Source organism: Talpa europaea, assembly GCF_964194135.1.
Source record: "Talpa europaea genome assembly, chromosome: 3".
NCBI classification, from domain to species: domain Eukaryota; kingdom Metazoa; phylum Chordata; class Mammalia; order Eulipotyphla; family Talpidae; genus Talpa; species Talpa europaea.
In genome coordinates, this window is record NC_140069.1 from 25,232,573 (window position 1) to 25,258,410 (window position 25,838).

General features: G+C 31.6%; 1 protein-coding gene across 28 annotated transcripts in view; it reads right to left on the reverse strand.

Annotated features, from left to right (window-relative positions):
• Window positions 1–25,838, reverse strand: part of RIMS2 (regulating synaptic membrane exocytosis 2) — a gene marked incomplete at its 5' end in the record, with an annotated part of 441,015 nt that overhangs the window by 109,377 nt on the left and 305,800 nt on the right. For 12 of the 28 annotated variants that reach the window (XM_084229247.1, XM_084229246.1, XM_084229244.1 and 9 more), the window contains one exon: window positions 11,712–11,812. The exons of the other annotated variants lie outside the window; for them this stretch is intronic. In XM_084229247.1, the coding sequence (XP_084085373.1) occupies window positions 11,712–11,812 (101 nt within the window). The remainder of the gene's footprint in view (window positions 1–11,711; window positions 11,813–25,838) is intronic. 28 annotated transcript variants of the gene reach the window in all.

Consider the following 25,838-nt stretch of genomic DNA (forward strand, 5'->3'; position numbering starts at 1 on the left):
ACAATCTGGTCCCAGACAACTTTTCCATTCTTATCTCCTACTATGTATCCCAATTTGGTGTATATTTCCATTCTAAAGAGTTACAAGCTGTTCTTTCAACATGGCTTGTGCCTATGTGCTTCTGTAACTCCTTCATGTATTTTACAATGTCTTCCCAGATTTCTCCAAACCAAGTGGATATTTTCCTTCTTATTCTTTCTTTGCATCATTTACTTTTATTTTATCACTTAACGTAGTTTGTTCTGCATGAGCATTACTTGTGTATGTGTGTTTCCTTATTGCACTTATGAATTCCCAATAGGGAAGGGTAATGCTTGCCTCCCTCCTTTCATCTTCTTTCCCTTCCTCTCTTTTTTCCATTACTCCTTCTGTGTTCACTCGGTCCTTCATTTTACTGTTAGTCATTTATTTCTCTGGCATTTTTTTCTTTTAATGTTGCAGAATTATTATCAATCAGCTTCTTTTTAAGAGAATACTGATATGTTATACCAGAATACAGGGTGGAGATATTACACATTCTAAAGTGGCAAGCTAGCATCCCAAAAGTTGAACAGAAATAGTACATGAAAACACAGCTGAGTAGGAGCTGCAGGAAAGAGAAGATTACTGTATGTCCCCCATTGACTGCAAAGTATGTTCTGAGATACCAAAAAAAGGAAATCATATTACGATTGTTTGTTTAAGAAGAAAAGTCCGAGAACGTTATTTAGTGCAAAGCATGCTTTTATTTATTCACTTATGATTGGGACTCGTTCCAAAAAGTAATCATAATTTTTTGAAGCTGAAAGTGACCTCTGAGAGAAGATAATCTAACTTTCCCTTTTTGTGGAAGAGGAAACTGAAAGACAGAGAAGTGGACTAAGGCTAAACCTGTTCATATTATATTCCTTCTATTTGTTTTCATTTAAAAATTTTCTATCTACATAATTTCAATTTAAAAGTGACAGTAGGCAAGCATATTTAGATCCCAAGTTATTTTTTAATACTTGCATGTTGTTTTCTCTAAGCATGTATTTTAAAATAAAATTTTTCTTTCTTTTGTGAAACTTTGAAGACTTACCTACTTATAACTATAGCTATATGGGTGATGGATTTTAATTAAGAAAAACTTTAAAGTACAAAGCCAAAACCATATAAGCTAACATGAATAAAAAGACATTTCAGGTATTACTGAAATAACTGTTACTATGTTTATTTAAAGTTCAGACAATTGTCTCACAAAATTGTGAGACAATTTTTCTCACAAAATGAGAAAGGGCTTAAAAAGTAACATGTTTGTTCTTACACCACTGGGTCTGGGACTGAGAGAATTCCTGTTTCTGAAAATGACTAGAAAAGGGCCAATCATAAAATCAAACCCATTTTCTTTGTTAGCCAGGAAGCTATACTGAATTGGTAGACTTTGGCTCATCCATCAGAATGGAGTTCAGCTCTAAGGTTTTCTTTTCTATTACTGGTATCTCATGTTTTAAAAAATTACATTTCTGGGCACTCCCACGAGCCAGGTCAAGTTCTGTATCTTTATATATAGAATATGTCTACTTGCTGAAGTTATCCATCTCTCAAGTGAGACATATCCCTAAGGCTAGCTATATTATTTTCAGACTGGAGTATTATTTTTGCAATCTTTAAAACATATTAGATAGAAATAATAAAAATTGTATGATTTGTAAAATATTAGTAAGTTTATTTTGCTAATAAATACCTGCAATCACTCACAAATGGAGGAAAATTACAATTAATTTTTGCATTTTTATGAACAAAGCTACTGCACAATAAACCTGTAGATATGCCCAAAGTACAATTAGCAACTTAAATTGGTATTATAGATGTGGATGTCTCCATATACCCGAGTTGACTACCCTAACTGACTAAAGGTTTTAACTTAGCTATTGATTATTTTGTATGAATAGGCATAAACATACATGTAAATTTATTCTCTAAATAAAAATGATTATGCTATAAGTTAATTTTAAAATACACAGATTCAATCATTTGTGAAAGTATATCTAGTAACAGGACTGGCACTGATGGGAGATTATTGAATCAATAGCTGAGGGAAATGAAATATAGAAAACATAGTTCTAATTTTAAGGTTTAAGCTATAGGATTAAATCATTTTCCTAACTGATGATGTCACTGTCTAAAAATCCAAGAGTTAATACATACTGATTTTTCTCATGTGTCTCCAAAGTACCATATATTTGTGTAGCACTTTACTGATTACAAGATTTCCTCAATTTGTACATAGAAAAAAAGTTGGGTTGTGAAGAAAATTGGGAAATTTATTCAAAGTCTTATGACATAAGTGGTAGAATAAAAATTAGAATCCAAATATTCCCATTCTTTGCTGTTCTCTTTCTACTATGATTAACTCTAGACAGAAACCAAAATCCTATGTCAATTAGGAAATTTGCTTTTGACTGTTATGTATTAACCTACCCATACCTTCTCCTGAAGTTCATATTTTGCCCTTATATTGTATAGAATGCTTAATGTTCATCTCCTTTAAAATCTTTACCAAACATTTGCCACCACTGCTATTACAGCTTCCTTTACGGATCCATGTCCCTGTTCATTTACTTTAAAGAAACTACCTACTAAGCCCACTAAATGCTTTGGGTCAAAGCAAAGTGCTTGCAACTAGAGAGACCACAGGATGAATAAAATATAACCACTATTCTCAAAAAGGATAGTTTACTGCAAAAGATATATAATAAATAATTTGCATATTAGACATAAAACATCTATTTCTGGAGGCAATAAGAGGCCAGGGTCAGTTCAAAAGGTATATATGTTTTCATATCTGTCTGAATATTCTCATATTTTTAAATTTCTATGCCCATACATAATCTTATTAGATATATGAAATTTGATTGAGAAAGAATGTTTCTATCCTATTTATCACATTTTCTTCTGACCTTATTTTTCCAAATCTTCTTTGATTCTATAAAGCAAGATCTCTATCTGTCCAGTGCCCTATAATGTTCATCCCTTGAATCCCCTGCAGGGTTTTCTAGTTGTTAGCAAGTTAGCAACTCTGGAAGATGGCTGAAAGCAAAGGTGAATGCAAAAATTTCTTTTTTTGCAGAAGTTAAAAGAAAAAATGTTTCCCCTGTGTATTCTGAGGCAATATGCAGGAATAATTATGCTCTTGGCAACAGCAGCTACTGTCCACAGATTGACCATTTTAGCAGCATGAAGATGTAATTTATTTCAAATTCTCTCTTTTGTCAGTTTTTAGTAATGTTATATTTACTAAAAAGGGACAAATTATTTCTTTTAGAATTTTCTGGTGTTCTGTAGCATATACTTTGCTGTCTTAGTCATCCCAAATGACTTTTTCATAATTAAAAAATATCCCCTTGGATTTCCTAGCCTGACATGTGGTTATATAGCAGGAGGCAGCAATTCACAAGTACATGTAAAGAAAAAGGATCCATGTTTGAATGTCAGCATGAAATTATGGCTAAGAAAACCATAATTAAATGTAAATGTGATTTTATGACTAAGAAAACTAATTTTAAAAGTGAACTTACAAAACTTACAACTACAAAAACCAAAATTACTCCTCTTCCAGGATGCAAAAAAAAGGTAGTTGGAAAAATAGGGAAAAATAGAAAAAGTAACAAAATGGAAAGAAACTATAAAGATCAAAACAAAGTGGCTATAGTTAGTTGCCTTCAAATTTCTATTCACATCATAATCAAATAAGTTTTCATAATGCATTAAAGTGATAATTTAAAATATTACTAGTGACTTTGTAGAGATATGTCATGGCTGACTTGTATACCCACAAATTCATATGTTGTAATTCTAAGTCCTGGTACCTCAGAGTGTAACTATATTTGTAAATGGGCCTTTAAAGAGGTAATTAAGTAAAAGGAGGTAATTGGGTAAAATGAGCAAAATGATTAGGGTGGGTCCCTAATCCAACATGACAGGTGTCCTTATAAGAAGAAATTTGAACACAGACACACACAAAGGATGACCATGTGAAGACAAGAGAGAAGAAGCCACACCTGCCAACATTTTGATCTTGGACTTCCACCCTCCAGAACTAAGAAAAAATGAATTGCTGCTGTTTAAGCTACCTAGGTTGTGGCATTTTGTTATGGCAGCCCTGGCAAACCAATATGAGATGCTAAGAGAAAAAAGTGCATAAAGTTAGAAACTTTTAAATTCAAAGATTTATCACAGATAAAAAACACAGACTTCTAAAAGTCCATTGAAATTATTTATCGAAGTTTCTACATCAGACACGGCTTATTTGTGCCTCTGACATAAGGAAGAAATGACATTGTGGCTTTGATCAGCTAATATATGAAGGAGAGAAATTCTCTCCTCTACCTCAGAGCTTTAGGATGTGTATGTGAGTGCATGTATAGATATAAATTACATGTAAATATAATGTTCTCTCTACATATCTATATTTGAATTAAGGTTGAAGTATATTCAGCTTGTGAAGGAGTAGAAAGGGTAATGATTTTGGAGAGATAAAAACTGGACAAAGATGATCCAAATCAATTTTTAGACTTTTAAAATCATCATTAACTTTTGGAATTTTCCTCCCTTTTACCCACTTGCATTTAGGATTTCCTTAAAGATACACTTTCTATATTTAGTAGATTGTTGAGAGCAACAAATACAGATCTGAATTCCCCAAAAGCTTTGGTTAGAGCAAGTTATCAGTTAGAAACAATGATTCTTTTTCTCCTTCCCCATCATCATCATCACCACCACCATCATTACCATCACCACCATCATATCACAGCATACATTTACTTATTCCTTATCAAATTCCAAAGTTCGTATACATTATACATGTACATAAATAGACTTAATCTTGAAAACAATCCATGTGGTAGGTAATATTATGAGCATACCTTCCTGAAAAAGAAACCTAGGCATAAGGATGTTAATTAACTTGCCCAAGGTTATATATACAAAGACAGTGACAAACGGAGGTTTTGAACTCAAGACAGTTTAGTTCTGGATTCCATATTTTGAACATTACTATGTCTACATTGAATCATCACTACTCAAAATAAGTTGGAAAAAAGATTATAAAATTGCCTCTATATCTCTACTGCTGTGATCAGAACTTCAGAAGTTCCTGTGAAAATGCCTGCGACTGTGGTTACTTGTAATGCACACTAGAAAGAAGCTATCATTTCAACTGTTCCTTCTCCCTCTATTTGTCTTGAAGACAAAGAGTGGAATTGCATAAATATGTACATAAATATTTTATTTACTTTAAATTCTAGTTTGGTAGATTTTTCATAGAATATAAAGGAGTTTACCCTCACAAACATGAATAAAAGTATATATATGAGAAAAATAGAATATAAAGTTATTAAAAATGATTTTAGCTATTTTTTCATTTCAACCTATAATATTCTTTTAAATTTATAGATGGGACTAAGCTTTTTTTAGCTAGTTCTTGCTAAGATTACCACTAATATCTCTTGCACTTCTAAGACCGTATTGCATATTGCTTTTTTACTTGCTAGCTTAATAATCTAGATTTTAAAATCTGGTTGAGTTTCTCTTCATAAATATACTTGGTAAAAGAACCACTGAATGAAGTAACAAGCAAGCACACAGCAGTTGATTAACTAAAGGCTTGGAGGCTGCATGGCTTGGACAGCAACCAGAGAGTCTAGTAGGTGGCAGACTGGTTTGAAGTCAGGAAGAAATGTAAAATGTGTAATACTTCGTTAAGATGCATCCTCAGGACTCAGCATTCCTCCTCAGAGCCTTGCAAACTAAGTTGGCCATAAGAATGCTTCCAAGAAATGTCAATTGTCTTTTACTGCCTATGCTCCCATATTACCAAATTAAGTGATTTTCAGAAGCTCTCTTGAGATTTTGCTAGAGCGCATGAAGCTGTCTGATTGTCGGGTTATGTGGAATGTACACAATAGTAGAAAAACTTGATAGAGTTGGATATAAAGCTAGAGAAATGGTGTGTTTCATTGAAGAAATCCAGGGGCAGTCATTGCCACTGTGTGTGGCATCTTCATCGTGAGTAGTAAGATTTCATGACTTGACTCAAGATGGAAACTAGGAGTAGGTGATCTTAATTCTGATTTTTAAAATGAAACCATTCTCCCATATATCGAACTAGACCAACCCTAGAAGGAATTCTTTGAACATCTGAATCTTTTCCCTCTTCATGAAACAGCCGACTGTTAATTCCAAGAAAGGAAGCTTTATCACTCCCTAAGGGACCTCTAAATCCCCTCTTTGATGACTTACAAGGTAGAGATTAGATTATCGAAATCAGTCCTATTTGATTCTCCTCCTCTGTTCATCAGATGACTGTATCTGACACTGACACAGTGGTGGCTGCTGTATGTCAGCACCTGATTCTCTGGGTAGCTTGGCAATCAAAACTGCAGAGTTTCCTCCAGTGGGCATAGGCCTGCCTCATCTCATTGCTACTGGACTGCGTTACATGCCACAAGCAACCAAACTTTTCTTCTTGGGTAAAAAAAAGTTTTTTCCTCTTGCATTTTACTACATCACTGCTATAAATTTAAAGTTCAACTTTCATTTCTTCACTCCTAAGAAATGTATATATTTTCCATGTATCTTGTTTAGTAATTTGTACACAGCCATCTCATCTACATTTTAAAATTTGGTTTTTATAAACTTAGTCTTTCAGTTTTCAGATCCAGCTTATGTCATCACTGACATAGAGGATTTCTTTCTAAATACCCAGATCCATATGCATACACGCTAATCATTTCCCAAGGACCAAGTTCATTTAACATCAATCTTTATAACATCATTTCTTGAATTTAGTATCTTAGTTTGTAATTTCTCATCACAGTTATATTCTGGTCTCCTTTAATATCTTTTATCTCCACATCACTTTAAGATTCATAAATTTTTCCCTTTAAATTTGATTTTATTCTTTTAGATGTCTGCTGCTTCAGTCTCTTTGAGGATAAAAGGAAACATTGAAAGATATATGAGCTACAGTAAAGTCCTTTTCATTAGCTCAACTATTTCTTTATCATTTCTTTGACCTCATCATATTCATTTCTGTAATTATATTTGCTGCTGTTATTATATAAAATAATAACTATAATATCTACACCATTTATTGAGCTCTTTACAAAGTACTAAACAATTTATATTTATATATATACATATATACATACACACACACACACACACACATATATATATATATATATCATCTTAACCTAATCACTGCCCTAGGAACTTGCAATCAAAGCCCTACTTAATAGACAAAGAAACTGAGACCACCCAAGTGAGTTTGCTTGACTTCAGGCCAGGTTCTCATTACTGTACTGTACTTGGACTGCTGCCACATTCTGATGATATTGGGGTCTTAAAATACTCCTGACTTACAAACACCACTCTTGTAAACAGTTCATTTCTGGCCAATACTAACCAGCCCCAACCTGTTTCCTCTCTTCTGTGCTGGTTTTGAACGTCAATTCAAAACACATAAGACTGGCAATGGATGTATGTTCTCAGTGTTGGAAAGAGAAAAAGCTCTAACATAAGTGGAACAGCTTAGTTAACAGTGGTGATCCACTTGCCAAAAATTCTTTGTCTTTAATGGTTTGAAATGTTTTATATTGATACTGCCTGTAATTCCATTAATGTGAGTTTTATTTATATTTACAGAGCCTTTAACAAAATAAAACTGTATCGGTGTTGTTATTCATATTATAAAGTAAAACTTTAGTTGGGTTTCTTTTCTCCTACAATGTCTCTAAAATTGTACCTGGGTGCATAAAGTCTGGGAGAAAAAAGTGGCAAGTACCTAGGATCAGGCATGCATAATGAATGGAGAAGAATCTTCTCTATTCTACATTGTCCTCTGCTCCCAGAACACTAACTCAATCTATTAGATTATGGGTTAAATAGATTAGTATGAACTTCCGGGCCACTTCTGAAAAGTTCTAGACAATTTAGAAGTCATATTACTTAATTCTAACATAATGCACTTGAGTGATAAATAAGAAAACAGAAATAAATATTGTACCAATGAACTGCATTGTATTCTCTGTTGAACTGTTAAGAACTATCCTTTTAAAAATATCTTCTGGGATCATTTAAAAATATAAAAATGGCCTATTTATAGAATAAATTCCATGTAATTAAATAAACATTACCAAATTCTCTATATTAATTTTCAGATATATGCACTATTTAATTTTCAATTAATGTTAATTATGTTCATTAATCACTGTAAAACCCATAGAAGTCTAGTTACCCAATACTGTTATTGTAGTGTGAACTGTTAAATTTAATAGACAGTCACAGTTTTCTGAAATGAAGAGCAGAATATTGGTTTTATAGAAAAGACAAAAGTGGATCCGTAAATTTCTGCTGAGAGTAGAACAAAAGAATCACATTTGGGCTGGGACAGATACTAGGAATGCAAAAGTCATGAAAAGGGGACACTGGGCACATAGTTAAGTTCTGTTTTGAGAGAAACTATTGAGAAGACATTTGAGGTTAAATAGTAATCATATCTTCACATGCTTTTTGCTGCTTTTAATAAATACTTTGTTTTCCTATTTCCTAGTATACTTAAATTATTCATAGAAAGTAAGTTAATAGGCACTGTTCTACATATGCTTTCAAAATAAGTTACTGAGATTTTTTTAATTAGTAAGATAATATTTCAAAATAAATTGTTCAAAACAAACAAAAATTAGTAAGGATTGTTTATACCTATTGATGTTGAAGACAACAGGAATTGAGGAAGGCAATGCCATATAAAATGTGGAATGTGTACTTAAGAAAAACCTTCACATATATTTAAGTAAGAGTACATTCAGTTTCTCAATAGCTTCACTGGGATTTCAAGAAGACAGCATATATTCCATAGGTCTGAGGCTTTGAACTTAATCTCAATTATTTCAATTTGAAAAACCAGATTAGCAATGAATAATACTTTCCATGACTTAGTGGCTATGTAAACATAGGTAGATCACTTAGCCTTTCTATATATTTGTTCCTTCATCTGTTAAATGATTTTTTCCCCCAAGAACTAGATCTAAGCTATGAAAATACAGTAGCAAACCTTATAATTGATACTTGTTCTCAACATAAGTATAAAAATATAGCTAAATATTCCATATACTGAGAGGAGATTCTGTTGAAAAGTTGAATCTAATATTATTATGGAAATTAGTAACTAAATCTATATGTGCCTTTGACTGAAAAAGAATCCTCTGTAAATTTCTCTCTGATCTACAAGAGAGGAAGATCAAAGTAGGGGTGATGGGGAAATAGATGACCCAGTAGATTGTTTGACATCAGAAAATCACTTGCAGTGGGACAAACTAGAGTTGCTTTTTGGGTCCTTTTAAAATATTGTTTCTTAATGACTTAGTTATATTTTTGGTTAAACTGAATGCATATTTCCAGCAATGAAAACAGATGGATAATTATTTGGCCTTCAAGTGATAAGATTTGTTAGACTAAAAGGTATTGTTAAGGTATCCAATTACTTATCAAAACAAAGTCTCCATTTTCAACCTTATTCATCACTGGCTTCTATCTAAAACACTAATACAGCAAATCAACTCTTTCGGATATCTATATGTAAATTTTACAAGCAAGTAAATTTTAAAGCAGTAGTTCTCAAATTTAACTATGCATCAGAATCACCTGGTATGTTTGTTAAAACATGCAGACCCCACACCCAGAGTTTTGGTGAAATGGACCTGGAGAGGACCAGAAAATTACACTTGTGAAAGTCCTCAGATAATGTCAATGCTAATGGTCTGGGACCACACTTTCAAAACCACACCTTAGTGAGTACTTAGAAAATTATATTGCTTAGTATAACTAGTACGTTGCCAAGACGTAAAATTTTTTTAACCTAAAATAATTGGAGTCAAAGTTTTAACACTTTGGAGCTCTAGGCACTCATTTATTTATGAACTGGAATGAAATCAAAGCTTGTTTTCCTGGGGGAGGGGGTGGAGAGGGATTGGGTCATGTCTATGGTATCCCTTTGGTCCACCCTCCTGTAATCAATTTCTGTCAGATACCCATAATGAGTCATTGGTAATGCTTCTGATGAATATTTTTATTGGATGAAAAATGAAACCTTGTTTTTTGTCTTACTTTGTGATCCTCACTTCTTCACTGAAAATATCATATAGAATATTACATGCACTTTAAAAAATCATCCACATTCCTTCCTGAAGTATAGAGGATTGTAAACAAAACAAATTTGTGTATCTGAAGATGTTTAAATAAATTTTGATATCCTACTTTATTAGGACTTTATACCTTGCTGTTCAGATTATATAAAATGAGTAAATGAGAGATTACAGCAGAACAGACACCACAAAAAAAAATCAAGTTTGTCTCTTTATTCTGAGGCAGAAATACCAAATGGTACCTGGGAAGACACAGGTATCACTTCTGGTAGCAAGCTCAAAAGGTTACAAATACCTGAAACATTATGTCATCACAGAATTATTTTCTGTGAAATTTACTGAACCATTTTGAAGTTCTTCTTATTTCAATTTTAGAGAAAAGTTCCTAGAAGTTTAGGACTGTCTGAATAAAGGCAAGGTTATTTTTATTTGTCTTAAATTTATTTTCTCTGGCTTTAGGCCTATGCTATTTCCACAGCATCAGGAATCTGTGATGAATAATTCTGTATTCACTATGGCACTATATATGTAATTTGGGGAAGAGATTGATGGTTTATTTAGAAGATGATGCTGATGTAAGAATCTCTGCCTCTTCTAAGCTGTACCATGGAGAAACTAGACACTTGTGCTACCTACCACATATGCATATCTGACACAGACAATTATACTTAGTACATCTTGACTTTATCAAAGAATTGATAAGGTAGTTCAAAGGAAAGAAGTTCAAGGTTAAGCAGGTAAGGGTAATAAAGGCCTACATATCTGATAATCCAAACTTTTTCTCTAACACACAGATAAATACACAGACACAAATATTACATGATTGCAATGATTACATTACTACACCACAGAGCAAATATCTAACAATTAAATAGTATGAGTAAGTTTTGTTATTTTCATCATTTTAATTATATTTTAAATAGGTACTTTAGGGCAAAGTCTTTTCGTGACTTTGGCCATAAATAATAGCATAAACCTAAAAATGCTGTGAAAATGTAAAAGCAATGAAAGGTAAGAACAATAATATAATACTCTATTTCTTGCATTGGTAAATTTCATACCTCAACTTATTCTCAAAATTGAAGTCAAAAGTATTCTTACTAAAAATATTTTTAAACTCCTTACAATGCCTCATGAGTTTGTATTTTTTCCCAGTAACTCATTAATAAATCAAATTCAATTAAAATGGAAAAAAAATCTACATGTAGGAAAGCCATCAAAAAATAGAAGTTCTTCCTAAACATTTTTGAGAGTGGTAGGACCTTCACAGGTTTTATAAAATGCAAAATTTGAAAATATTTGTTCTTCAGATAATTTGTGATGTTTATGTCTTGAAACCCCTACATTATTTTTTTTAAATGAGGCAAATTCTATCCCTAACAACTTGTCTATAAACATATAAATTTTTAGCACTTGATAATAAAATGGGGTCACTGCATTATATGTTTGTGCCTAACTAATCTGCCTTCAGCAATTTAAGAAAATCTAATGGTTTCGTATGATTAATTGATTATTTTACAACTTTTAAAAAGAAAAATGTCTTGCCTTTGAATGGTAATCTTGTTCCAGTCTGGGATCTGATCCGGCTACCTGTTTGTATTTGTTAATTTTCATTTGGCGATTTCTCTCCTCTATCTCCATAGCACCTATCGAGTAGAAAAAAACCCATAAAATTAATGTTCAGTTCTTATTTCTGAGCCCTACTTACAGGATGTAAAATAAAAGAAGAAATGCTAGACTGATATACTACTTTCACTCAAGGTAGAATGTACAAATTAAATGTCTTAATTTTTTAGATTTATTTAAACTATGCAAATTAGTGAATAAAAGCATGATTATTAAATACATAATTTAAATCTGAATAAAATGTAAACAAATTTAAACAGAAGACAACAAATCTTCACTAAGTAGAAAACACTTTCTCATACATGTATGTTCAGGAGAATATATTTGACAGCACATAAATCTAACCATAGTAATAATAAAAAGTTGGGTTTTTAATTAATCAAAATTTGGCTCATTTACTGGAAAAAACCGTAAGTCAAAATGGTCTAAATAATATTTTAAAATTACACTTAGAAACTAATATCATAAAATTAGTCCATCTATTAAAGCAAGTTGCCCCCAACACATGTGGCTCCAATTATCGAGATTTTTTGAACTTTAATTTTCTAGAATTAGGATCAAGAAAAAGGCCCCGGGGAATAATATTGCTGAGAAAATACCATGCCAATAAAGGCACAAAATGTTACTTAAATCATTTCAGAAGAAAAAAAAAGGAATGCAAGAAAGTGAGCTAGTAGGCCTATTACAAAGTGAGATTAATCTACTAATAGGTGTTACCTCAAAACACATCAATTACAGGTATCAAAGGGTCTTTAAAACTTTGGTAACAAGAACTAAATTTAGCAAACCTTAGTAAATACAAAAAGTGTTTTAAAGTACATTTCTGATTTTTATTAAAGAGACTTTTTATGAAATTCCATATTTCATGTACACATACATAATGGAAAAACAAATTTTCAATTATATCCTATGAATCTACAAACTGGGAAAAGTAATCATAACTTAGTAGGTGTAAGTGGTTATGTATTATAAAGTTTTGTATGTAAATTCACAAGCAGTGATGGTAGGTAGGAATGTAAATGCACACAATATAACTCCTTGCTATGTTTATTCAAAGACAGGATATTTATACTCACCCTGAAAAAATTCTCAATGTGTATTAGATAATTTTAAGTTCAAGTGAAAATTAATTAAGAAAAAAGGGGGAAAACAACTTCAAAAGGGAGTAAGAAAATCTTGAATAAAAGAAAATTAATAAAAACGTACATTATGTAACTTCTATGTATAACAGCACTTCTACATAAACTAGCCAAGGAAGTGAGGCAATTTGTTCCTTTTAAGAGTCATGTTTCAATAATAATGTGACTGATTCTGTGCCAAATTATAAAATAGGGAATGTAAATATATATTAATATAAATTTAATCTAAAAATTGAACTAAAATCCAGTGAGTGCCTCTATTATATGAATGTGTATATAGCAAAGTATAGACTTATTAAAATACAATAGTGGGACTGTCTATACTTCAAAATATGTTCTTGGGAAAAATTCTTATTTTCTCCAAGGGCAAGGGAACCAAAAAAAAAAAAAATCACCCCAGCATCAAAAAATTCTGTGTACTGAAGGAATATAGGAGAAACAGTGTTTGGGAAGTTTCTTTTTGATATCACAGTAGCCAGAAAGAAAAAGAAAAATACCGGATGGTCTCATTGATATCACAGTAGCAAATAGTATTTTAAATATGAATAGCACAAGCAAATGAAGAAGTTTAAACATTTTATATATACGTGTACACAAATATATATACATACATATAGATACACACATACATACACATATATATGCATTTTCTAGTAAACTATTTTCTGGGTACTAACCTCCCATGGAAACTACATTAAATTCTTTCTGATTACTAGGTAATAACATGACATACTGGCTAGGTAATAATATGACATACTGGCTAGGTAATAATATGACATACTGGCAAGAACCTGCAAACTTCCCTGTGGAGCTCAAATAAATATCTTAGGCTTTACATTACATATGGTCTCTAATGCGACCATGCCATTGTAACACGAAGGCAGCTGCAGACCATACATACACAAATCTGTGTGGTTCTGTTCTAATAAAATGGTATTTACAAAGCAGGCAGTAGGCCAGATTTGGTGTCTAGCCCATAGTCTGCTGAACCCTATACTAAAGCATACTGGCTTCATATGAATTAATTTCATATTACAGGTCCTTTCTCCTTAGCAAGGATTTAAAATTTCTGTAGAATCAGGCTTATGTAACATCATCTATATTTTACAGATCACTGGGGGTAGGAGTTCCAAGAAAGATATGAATCTGTATTTACTATAAGGAAAAATATGCAAATAGTGATATAGCAATTTAAATATGTTGTCAGATAAATTCCAATCTCAATCATCATCTATATACGGTCTCTAAATGAAAAATATTTTACATTAAAGTCTCAACCAACAAAATCTCAACGTAACACCTTGGTTGCTCTATATTTAACAAATTTAGGTAAATCTACTTTTAACTTATAACTTTAAATTCTCATAAGAGGATAATCCCTAAAACAAACAGTAACAAGCATGTCTATGCCTCGCTCCAAAATCTTTTTCTACATTTTTTTTTATTAAAAGCTATTCTCAGAGAAAGTGCTCCACAAATATTAATACCTGTAGAGAAGAAAATCTCTTATTGATAAAGAGGAATTATCATCATAGGGGATTCTTCACCAACAAGTTGATTATTTTTTGCCCATCATTTTTTCTAAGGAAAATAACCAAGAAAAAATGTTTCCTGTAACATTACTTTGATTTCAATCAAAACAGTATTTTTATTTCTTTCCACTTAGAATGAATAAAAAATTAGAGGAATCATTGCAAGTAGAAGAGCTGTTCACTATCTGCTTGGGAATGGAATATGTAATTTCTAAACTTTCAACTCTAATCGTCTACACTATACTATATAAAAGGATATAAGTGAAAGTATTAGCTACCTTGATAATTTTTTTTAATTACAAATAACAATAAAAAAAGAAAGTGTGACAGGCAGGTTTTTGCATTTAAAAAGCCTGAAAATTCTGCAATAAATAATCTTTTGTGTCCAGCTCCTCCCCTCCCCATAAACACACTTATAACTTTTGAAATAGTCTCAAAAAAGGCAGTTTGGAAAGTGCTGTCTGAAAGCTTTCAACTGTAAATTTACCTAGGAAGCTCTACAATTCATACTTTCATATGTTACCCTATGTTTACTGAAGAAAACATTTTAGAGATTTGATGTGATTTGTAATTTGTGTATGCTAAAAAAACTAGTTCAAAATCAAATCAAATATCAAAATATTTTCAAATTAGAACAAGAAATGATTAAGACAAAAGGGACAACTAGATTTCTTATATGAACAGATTTAAAGCAAAAGTTGCATATATTGTGTCTATTGAAGTGATAATGTATAAGTGTACTCAATATTAGTCTCAAGTTATTTTTGGTATAAACTACTAATAAAGTAAACTAAGACAATACTATTTGTTTCAATAAATTGTTTCATAAATAATAGAGTTCATTTAAATCATTCTGGAAGTGGGCCTGTAGTTTATAGACATTTATATACAAAGCTTCCTGAATATCCATCAATTTTAGCATTTTTCCTTGACAAATGTCTCCTTGACATTTTTATGTTTTTTTATTGATTTTCCTAATAATTTAAATTATGCAAGGATTTTTTTTTCACACCAAAAATTTTAAAAGAAAAAGAAAAGTCAAATATATAGATGTCCTAGTATTAAGTTGAAAGTACTTGTTTTTTAAATACAGAAGCTCACACACATGTACATACACACACACATATTTTTGGGGTCCCAATGCAACATCACCCACACTTCTTTTAAATAGGGACATAGGTTTGGCAGTGATACAATTTACAATGAAGGTGAACAGTGAGCAGAATGTGGCAGGCTTGCTGAGGGGTTCACCTAGTGCTGTTCAACAAATACTCAAATCTGGGAATCTTGAGGGGAAATCTCTTAAACCCAGTATCAAAAACACAAAGGAGGAACCTCAAAATTTAAGGAAAAGAGAATTTATGATTATAGACATCATGGAAGTCTAAGATTATTAATCTTATTTTAATCCAGAAACTGTATTGGTTCATACCCCAAATTCTTGCAACCCCCTCACCCCTTTTACTATTTCAATATAGATATTTAGAATCAGGTTTTTGACGTCTTGCTTATCTGAGAGAAAAATGTCATTATGTGCCTATCTGTTTCATAAGAGTTTCTGATGAGAATGATGCCTGTAATTCCTTTTTCTTTGATTGTATTACATCTTTACAAAACTAAGATATGCCTTTTAATAATTTGAGGTTAGGAAACAAACTTATTAATATTTTTTAACAAATTAATATATCATTGTAAAATGATCATTAAACATTTGCATTTTATACATGGATGTACTCTAATTTTTTTCCTTTTAAAAGGATGTTAAATTTGTTTTCCAATAAGTTTTAGAATAAAGATCATGTTTTCAGGGCCTCCCCTGGTGGTGCAGCAGTTGAGCGCTAGGCTGCAAGGCTGCCTGCAGCCTCTGCAGCACCGGTTTGTTCCCCCGCCGCTGGCGAGGGTCCCACAAAAAAAAAAAATTCATGTTTTCAATAATAGTGAAGGTTTCAAACAATATCGTTAATAGTGAAGGTTTTCATTAATAGTGAAGGTTTTCCAACACAAACTTTTCTCTTGAAACTATCCAAATAATTGATAACAATATACAAAGTGCAGTCCTAGCAAATCAAATATTTTCATAAAATACATAAAAATAAATGTAATCTGAGAATAAAAAATATTATCTGAAGCCCTTTTCTAATTGAAGCTAAAGAAGTATATAACTTATATAGCAGAAACATTTTTAAATTATGTATATTTTACCAAACCATCCAGGAGAAGGGAAAATAATTTCTTTTTAATTATGCTACTGAATCCCAGTTTAGAAAAAATTTCCAACTTCTAGGAAAATACAGACAATGTAGAAGAGATACAAAACAAAAGATGGTTGTGGACAGCAATAAGTGACAGAGATAATATTCAAAATGAACAACAAGGCAAAAGAGTCAAGTTCATATAATCTCTAAATGCTAAAATCACCATCCTAGGCATGACCCAAATTAAGTGCAATAAAGAAAAAGGCATAATCAGTGTATGCAGCTATTTGTTTACTGTGAGGTGACAATCATATAGGAAAAGGCATGACTGTGTTTATTTTGTAGATTCCAGAGGGTGAACTCCAAAAGCAATAATTAAAAGAATGACAGTGGAAATTATTAAAATGATCCTAAAACAAACAAAAAGATGCAATAATTATTCATGCTAAAATTGTATTTTCAAAGGCAGTGAAACTCAGAAAGTATAGTCCTTGATTTCATTGAATATTTTGTGTTTCCTCAATGTCTTATAACTGAAAATAACATATATTTCAGCTTGACAGTTACATACTAGACTTGAAAAAAAATGGTCATTTACATGAATACTTTCCGAAGTAACTAATGTTAATGACAAAAAGTAAATTACTTAAAAATAAAACATATTTGGTACTGTGTATCAAAAGGTTTTACAATGGTCAAGTTTTTGAACATAAAATTTTCCTCCCAGAATCTTTCCTAAAAAATAAATCAATGTACAAAGACATAAGACTAGTATGTTCATTGCAGCATTGTTTGATTATTGTGAAGCCTTGGGAAGACATTCTAAATGTCCAGCAATAGAGAATAGTTAATTGCATTTATGGTCTATCTACAGACTACTACATATTCATGAAAAAAATGAATGAGCATGGTATGCATGTGTATTCATATAGACATGTATATATAAAAAGATACTGAATTAACAGTTATAAAATATTAAATGGTATATCTAGTAGTATAGCTTATAAACTATTAATTTGAAAACTGCAGTTAACAAAAACATATATGCACATAACCCACACAAAAGACAAGAGATGGAGTAAAAAAAGAGTTAAGATTACAAACTGGAATGCTAGCAGTTATCACTTATTGAAAGTAGATATAAGTGCTATTATTTTCTTACTTGGGCTAATATATCATCTATAAAAATATCTGGCGTGACTATATATTATACAGAAGAAAACCACTGTTATAAAAACAATATGTTTATGTGCAAAAGAAAAAATTATCCACTTTGAAAACTTGTCTCACTATTGATAATATTTTGGAAATAAATGTTAATTATTAAAATGCAAATGTGTAGTCATTTGTTACTTAATCTATCTTAGGATATGTATTTATTTATTAAATAAAAGTATTTGGATGTACTGATTGAAAGTAGTACATAATAAGAAATACTTCTAAATGCAATAAAGTACAGATATTTTTCAATTTTTATAAGTACAAAGTGACTTGCATATATTTATATTTTCATATCAGTTTTCTCAAATGTTGAATTTAAGACACTAGGCAAGCAAAAGAATTTTAAAGCTACCATAAAGTGATTTCTTCACAATCACTTCCTATGAATCTTCTGACATTTTAATATTAATTTCATTATATAGAACCTCATAAAAATACATTAAATTATTTGTTAAATATACATGTAAATGCAAAAAATGAAAATAAAGGAACAAAGTAAATTGAGAAAAAGTATGTAAATATTGAATAAAAATTATAAATTATGCACCAAATAAATATTTCCACATTAGTACAGGGGCAAGCAGAAGCATTTTCCTTAAAAGTATAAACAAGCTTAATTTTAACCTTCCAACAGAGACACACAGTTTTGAGGAATAACTGTTTCCAAATCAATTTTGAATTTTTCTATCATGATCATTAAGAACTGACAAATTGGGAAAGATATAATTTGACTTTACTTATAATGTGTTTGCTTATAAAAATGATCAATCCCTTCCTCCTAGGGATGTAGGAAAACTGAACTTCATATGTGCCAAAGGGAAAGATGGAATTCAATGGAAAAGAAAAGCTCGAGAAACTGACAAAAGTGTTGTACTACTTACTGTGAGGCTCATACTCTTATTTAAAAGTTATGGTCTCTTAAATTAACAAACCTTAAAGGCAGCCCTCCTGCCCACCTGTGACTGTGCAGGTGCTTCTCTTTTTTCCTTTTTCTAACAAACCTGTCCTTTTAAAAATGTAGAAAAAAATTAACAAGCTGTAACAATCTATTTAGGTTACCTGTCACTAAGTGCACCTGTCTTTTGTTTCTCTATTAACTCCCTGCCATTTAATTATATAGTACTTCAAGGGAGATGCTATAACCAAATTTCACTGACTTCTTTCCCTGCAGTCAAAAGAAACTGATATTCAAACTTCCATAGGATATACATTACCAGGACAGGTCTAGTGATCATAGGAAACAGAGTATGTCTCTTTCTGTCATCTAATTTAGTGAACAGACTTAGTAAGATTTGATCATTCACAGAAAGTTTGGATTTTAGCACCATTTTAGGTCTCAATATTTAAAGTCAAGATGTACTAAGTCTGCAGGGAAAGGTAAAGGCTGGGTACACGGAGAGAACAGTGGAGATAACTATCATGGTATTGACGAGGCTTTGAAACATCTAAACCTGGGTAGTGGGTATATTTATGATATAAAAGATTGAAGGAAATCTTAAAAGTGGCACTGGTTTAAAAGACATGACGAGTTAAAACTTGGGTTTGAGTCCTCTCTTCACAACCTCTATACCTGAACATTTTATCTTACTGTTTCAGGTATATAATTCATCACAAACAATGAATAGTTTTTGGATCAGATGTTCTTTATTATTTCTTGTGCGATATAACTTTCTGGCTGGTTAAAATGGAAGTGAATGACATTTAAGTGTATTCTACATTTATTTTATATTATCATACCTATTTTGTTAATATGGATAATGTAAAGTGGTCTAGAAATTTGTACTGTTTTTCTTGGTATTTCAGTCATTAAAATTTCCTTTGAAGAGTGTGTGTGTGTGTGTGTGTGTGTGTGTGTGTAGAAACACAAGAGGGAATAAAAGAAGAGAAAAACCTAAAGCAAGTGAAAAGGAGAGAAGGAGAGAAGAGAGAGATGGATGGGCGGGGGGAGAGAGACTGTAGTGAAAAGTTCATTAAACCAGGAAAAAGAATCAAAAGGGTGATCCAAATCTAGAAGGATCTTTTAGACAAGTGTAATTGTTTTACTACCTCCCCTCCCTGGCCTGCACACAATGACAGGTGTAAGAGAAAATGTTGGTAAATGTTCTAATAACTTAATTATGTTTAACTTGTTAATTACAATTCCTGAAAAAACAAGATGTATCTCAAAAAGTAAGTAAGCTAAATTTAAAAATGAAAGTCTCTCAGTGAAGGAGTTTGAAGACTATTATTAAAATTGCTTCAAAGAAAAAGAGCAATAACCATTGATAAAAGAAACAAACATGAGTCAGATTCATTGTATTAATAAACTCTTTCTTCTATTTTTTTGGAATGTTCTGATTTTTCCCTACAGCTAAGATGTACAGTAAGAGAAAACTAATCAACGGAGCAGCATGTATTATTATCTTGTGCATATATCCTGTCTTATGTTTTGGTATGATTATCAAAGATAACTATTTGCCATCTGAGGTCTAATTAATATAACCATAAGACTAACTTCAACTACACCCACTATAACACATATCTTAAACTTGTGTGGAGTATGATAAAGTTTAAATGCATTTTTACATTGATGTTCATTTAGAAATAAAAATTTAAATATACTTAGAAATACCATGTTAATTTAAAGCTTATATAAAAATAAAAATATCCATCATATAAAAAGTGAGATAAGACCTATGCTGGAAGAGACTCATAATTTTTCTAATGTATATTAAAAACACACGATGGACAGTATTCCTTGGTGCTGTTAATGAAAAACTTATGTCTGTGGAGTTAACATAAAAATTGAGATTATTGCATTACAATGTGTATTCAGGCTTATTACTGATACACTAAATCATATTAACGATATCATGGTATGATTTCAAACACAATGTGAGATTTTGGAATTTTTAATTGTTAGACATTTTGTTTATGGAATTGTGCTGAAAGTATACACTTTTTCCTGGGAGAAGAATTCTATCCACCCCACAAAGATTATTCGTTTTGTACAGAAAATGATAGTAGTGACTACTAAAATGTTTGACCTAAGGTATGTAACTAATAAAAATGCAAACTCAAGCAATTGTTCATTCTATTGTTCATACTGAATGACCCCTTTTCATTTCAGAATTTCTAGACTCCTGTAATATCTTATTTACTAACTAGATTTAAATTATATTAGTTGTGGTATTAAGCAATAAAAGCATTTTTGAAAGTAGCAAAAAATTTTATCTTCTAAGTAAGGCAAACAAGGAAGCAGATGAGAAACTTTTCAAGGTAGAACTGTTATAATGTACAGATTTTTAATAGGATTAAAACATGTGATCATGACCCCCACCCACCCACCGCCGCCAACCACAATGAAAATTTGAAATAATAAACCTAGCTTTGTTCCTTCTCCAAGTAAGGTGTGATCATATAGGGGTAACTAGGTAGAGGAATGAAACAAACAGGGCAAGATTACTAAGAATAAAGTAAACCATTTTTAGAGATATTTCACTTATTTTCAATGATGGTATACATAAAAATTGTCCAGTCTTTAAATTTCCTTTAGTGCTAATATATTACAAATAACAGGATATCAAATAATATAAAGGTGTTCTTCAAAAATTAAATCGAGAAAACCTGTAGAGAAAAAAAAATTTTGATATGGAATTAAGAAAACATCAGTAAATAATGATTATAAATTGTAAAAGTGAAATGAGCTTCCCAAGAAAGAGCAAAGAGAGAAAAATTTGGAAAAATAATTTCCTCATATATCAATGGTGAACATCCTGGAAAATGGTTATACATTTAGATTATATATTGGGATAAAATGTAACTTATGTAACAACATTGTGATTATAAGAAAAGAAGCACATTTTTAATTTTTATTATGATTTTATTCATGTTGGCTAAATATTTTATAAAATGTTATGTAAAATTTTCACTATTAAGTCATTATTGGGGAAAGTTACTTACACTGAGAAGTTTTTAGATATATGGATTTAAATTAATATCATCCTGGGATATCATACTTTTTACCACAAAGAAACTAATGATTGCTATTGGCCAACAAGAATGACTACAGAGTAACTCATATATAACACTCCAGATTCAAAGGAATGCAGCCTGAATGTATCAAGCATAGAACATCTCATGAAATGTTTTTGTTCTCAGAAGAATAAACACTATCTGAGCTCATTCTCAGAGAATAAATGATGATGATTACATGAAGAGACAAGGCTGCTAGAAACCAGACTAAATTTCATTCAGTTTTCCAAATACTCACATGGAAATATTCTTTATAATGAGGATCATAAATAAAACTACAAAGTAAACTGAGTTGGTATCCACTGATATCCCATCACCTTTCTGAATTCCTCTCTCCTGTTCTTCTCTAAGCAGAACTCCAGAATGTTCTTATATTGTTCTCTGCACAGTTTCCCACTTCTTGGCGTTAGCATGTCTACATCTCCACCTTTTCACATTTCCTGAGGCCAAGGACATGGATTTTGACACCAACCCCAATTGCTTCAGTTTAAATTCTAACTTCAGGGGCCTCCCCGGTGGCGCAGCGGTTGAGCGCTGGGTTGCGAAGCTGCCCGCAGCCTCTGCAGCGCCAGTTCGACCCCCGGCTGCTCCCCGGCCACCTGAGGAGGGTCCCACATGGCACGCAGACCTCTCCTGCCGCCCGCTGCTCCCCTCAGCAGTGTACTTCGGTCCTTCTGCCTGCTCTGCTCCCCACTCTGGCTCTGGTGAATTCTCTCACCCTCCCGCGCTTCTGACTGTACCCAGCGCTTTTATAAATAAATAAATCTTAAAAAAAAAATTCTAACTTCAAATTGCTTGCGTAAGTTATTCAGCTGAGATGTACTTCAATTTTTATCTACATGCTAGAAATACAAATAGTAACTTCATAGATGCTAAACTCAATTATGAAGAACTTATACATTGGTGACATAATTATGCAACATTATTGGCTTTGTCTTAAAATAAAGGTTTTTAACCCAAGGAAATCTGATTAAGGAAATGCAAAATAAAAAATGGCTTTGATTACTGAGGCTTAGTTCCTCAATTGTTCCAAGCTAAAACCCTCCAAATCTCCTTGTCTGAGTCAATTCTACTGCATCTCCAAAGAGTAAAATCTGTAATATGTGCAGTTAACACCTAGTCATGAATGATTCATCATCATTCCAATGGACCCACATTATCTGGCACGAGGAATGGGTTTTTACATGATTTGAGAACTTCTGCTGGTTCAAGTGAGCCTTATATATTTGAGCTATAAAATAAGAATGTTCACATATAGAAAACCACTGCCCATATCTTCAAATGCAACATATTATTTGGTTACTGCTGGTCTACTTTGTAAGTATAACTTTTGCTCTCCTTTGTCGTGGTGATTGTGTTCAAAGAAAAACGTCATCATTGTGTATTGTAGCTTAGTTTGATATTGTGAAACTTACATCTCAAAGATTGAAATGTCTTGCTGACCAAATCCACAATCATTCCTCAGCATCATTCTGCCTGCCACATTTGACATAATTATCACATTATTCTTGATAGTTTCTCCTTTAACTGTTGGGCTTGACATTTTTCTCACTTTCCTTTAGTTCATTTTTACCAGATTATTTTGGTGGCTCATCAGTCTCAGTATATCTTTCAAATACATACATTTCCTAACATGTTATTAACTTTCTCTCTTCTATCTATGGGTGACTTTACCCAAGTCCATAACTTTGTTATTTCCATACTGAAAATCATTACCTTTCCCATAAGACACTTCTAGCCATCTCCTAGCCATTCCCAAATGGACACCCCATGAGCCCTAAAGCTCCCTTTGTTCAGAACAATTTAAAATTACTTGCTAGATCTGTTTTTTCATATTCATTATCAATGAATATCCAGAATACCCTTTCAACTCAATTTAAAAAATATTTTTTAATCATAACTACGATCCAGAGCTACACTTCATTCTCTACACAGCTAAAATATTTATGACTCTTTATATATTATATATTAAGTAATGTAATCCTTATAATAATCCTTTGAGGTAGTACTATTATTATGTTTTATAGATGAGAAATTTGTGGCACATAGAAAATAAGTCATGGAGCTAATGAGACAGGGCAGCTCCAGAGTCTGTGCTCAGACTAACTTTTTACAAGAACAAATGTTTTCCCTAATTACTGAAATGTTTAGGGAGGAGTTTTAAGTTGAACAATAGGCTCAGGTAAAATGGAAGCTTTAGGATATACTTTACAATGTAGATGGATTGTTATATCCACAAAGAATTTTTTAAAAAGCATTCTAAACCCCCATTTAAAATATGAGATAACTGAAATGCAAAGACATAAGTTATGTGTCTGGGATTATACAGGACTAGGTCATTTGACACCTATTCTAATTATCTTTCCAGTTTCTTCCACCCTTCCCATGCAAGAAAGAAACTATCAACACCATATTTATACCATGTTTGGGTATTCTTACAAATTCAAATTAAGAACTTTAGCTCTTTTCTTATATTTGAGCATACAGGCTTTAGAGAACTTAAGTTTTCTGCTTTCAGCAGGAGCTTTATATAAAGTGTGAAATGCACATACATTTATATACACATACTCATTTCATTTGAGACTTTGATTAAAATATCACAATATTACTAAATAAAATATTAAGCTTAAAGCCATATAAAAATTCATTAATTTGTGTTTCATAACATCTAAGCTATCAAGTTCAGTTACTGAACATAGAATTTATACCCCAAGCTTCCTTATGAAATTGAGTGATTTACATTTTCTAGTATGATTTCAGTGCACTAGGGTTATGGTTTTCATGACTGAGCAAATCTTGAATACATGTGCTTTAGATTGTCTTCAATAATAGCCCATTAAATATGCTTAGAGAATTAACTATAAAATGAATAGAATATGTAATGATAAGATTGATAATAAATCATAATTGAAGATTTGGGGACATTTAAGGAACAGCTTATACGTATGTTTGTAAGTATACACATACATGTATGCCACATGTATCCTACAATGCTTGTTACTCCTCTTTACCTTTTAGAACAAACACGAGTAGAACAAATATCAAGTGAAAGCACACAGCACTTAAAACAAGGCACACATAACAAATGAATCTGATGAGCACTGGAGGTCAAGTTTGAAGCAATACATATTGATGGGCAACATTCAGAACAACCAGAGAAATAGAACAAAACTGGAACTGTTTGCATACTAAAAAGAACATGGTAATTGTATTCAGTTTGAAAAATTTCCCTTAGCTAACCCTAAAAAGAAATAGTAATTTTAATATTCACATATTGAAATCACTGCATTGTATATGTCAAATATATCTCAAAAATACTGGAAAAAATTTAAAAGAATTAAGAACTTAAAAAGGATTATAATGACAACATAAAGTATGTGTAACTTACTCCCAATTGTATTTTAATTAAGAAATGTTTGAAACTATTCAACTTGAATTGTTAAGCTTTTCAAATTAAATTAGTGGCAAACAGACCAATGGGTCAGTTCAAAATAAAATTTTTAAACATATTTTCTAAAACACTTAAGGTAGCACAGAATCATAATAGTTAATATAATCAGTATAATAATTTATCCAAGGAATTAGTAAGAATTCTTACAAAAGATGGTTGAAAACCATCTTTTGTCTTTGAGATCTCCTTCTGAATAAAACTAATGTATTACACAAGTACTAAGATTGCCAGATACTGCAAACCACGTCAGAAGTACTCTAAAAATTTGTGTATTTGGGACTTTAATTAAAAAGCATAAGCAGATGTTGTTCTATGGAATTTACCAAACTGTATTTTTAAAATCTCTTTTGTATTGTTGGCTCTCTTTCCAATGGTCTCAAAAATATATTTTACAATTATTGAAAAATATAAAATTGTATGTGAAATTTTCTAAGAAGAATATAAACCTTAATAAAGCCTGTAATTTCTCATCTAAAAGAAACTTATGAATTACA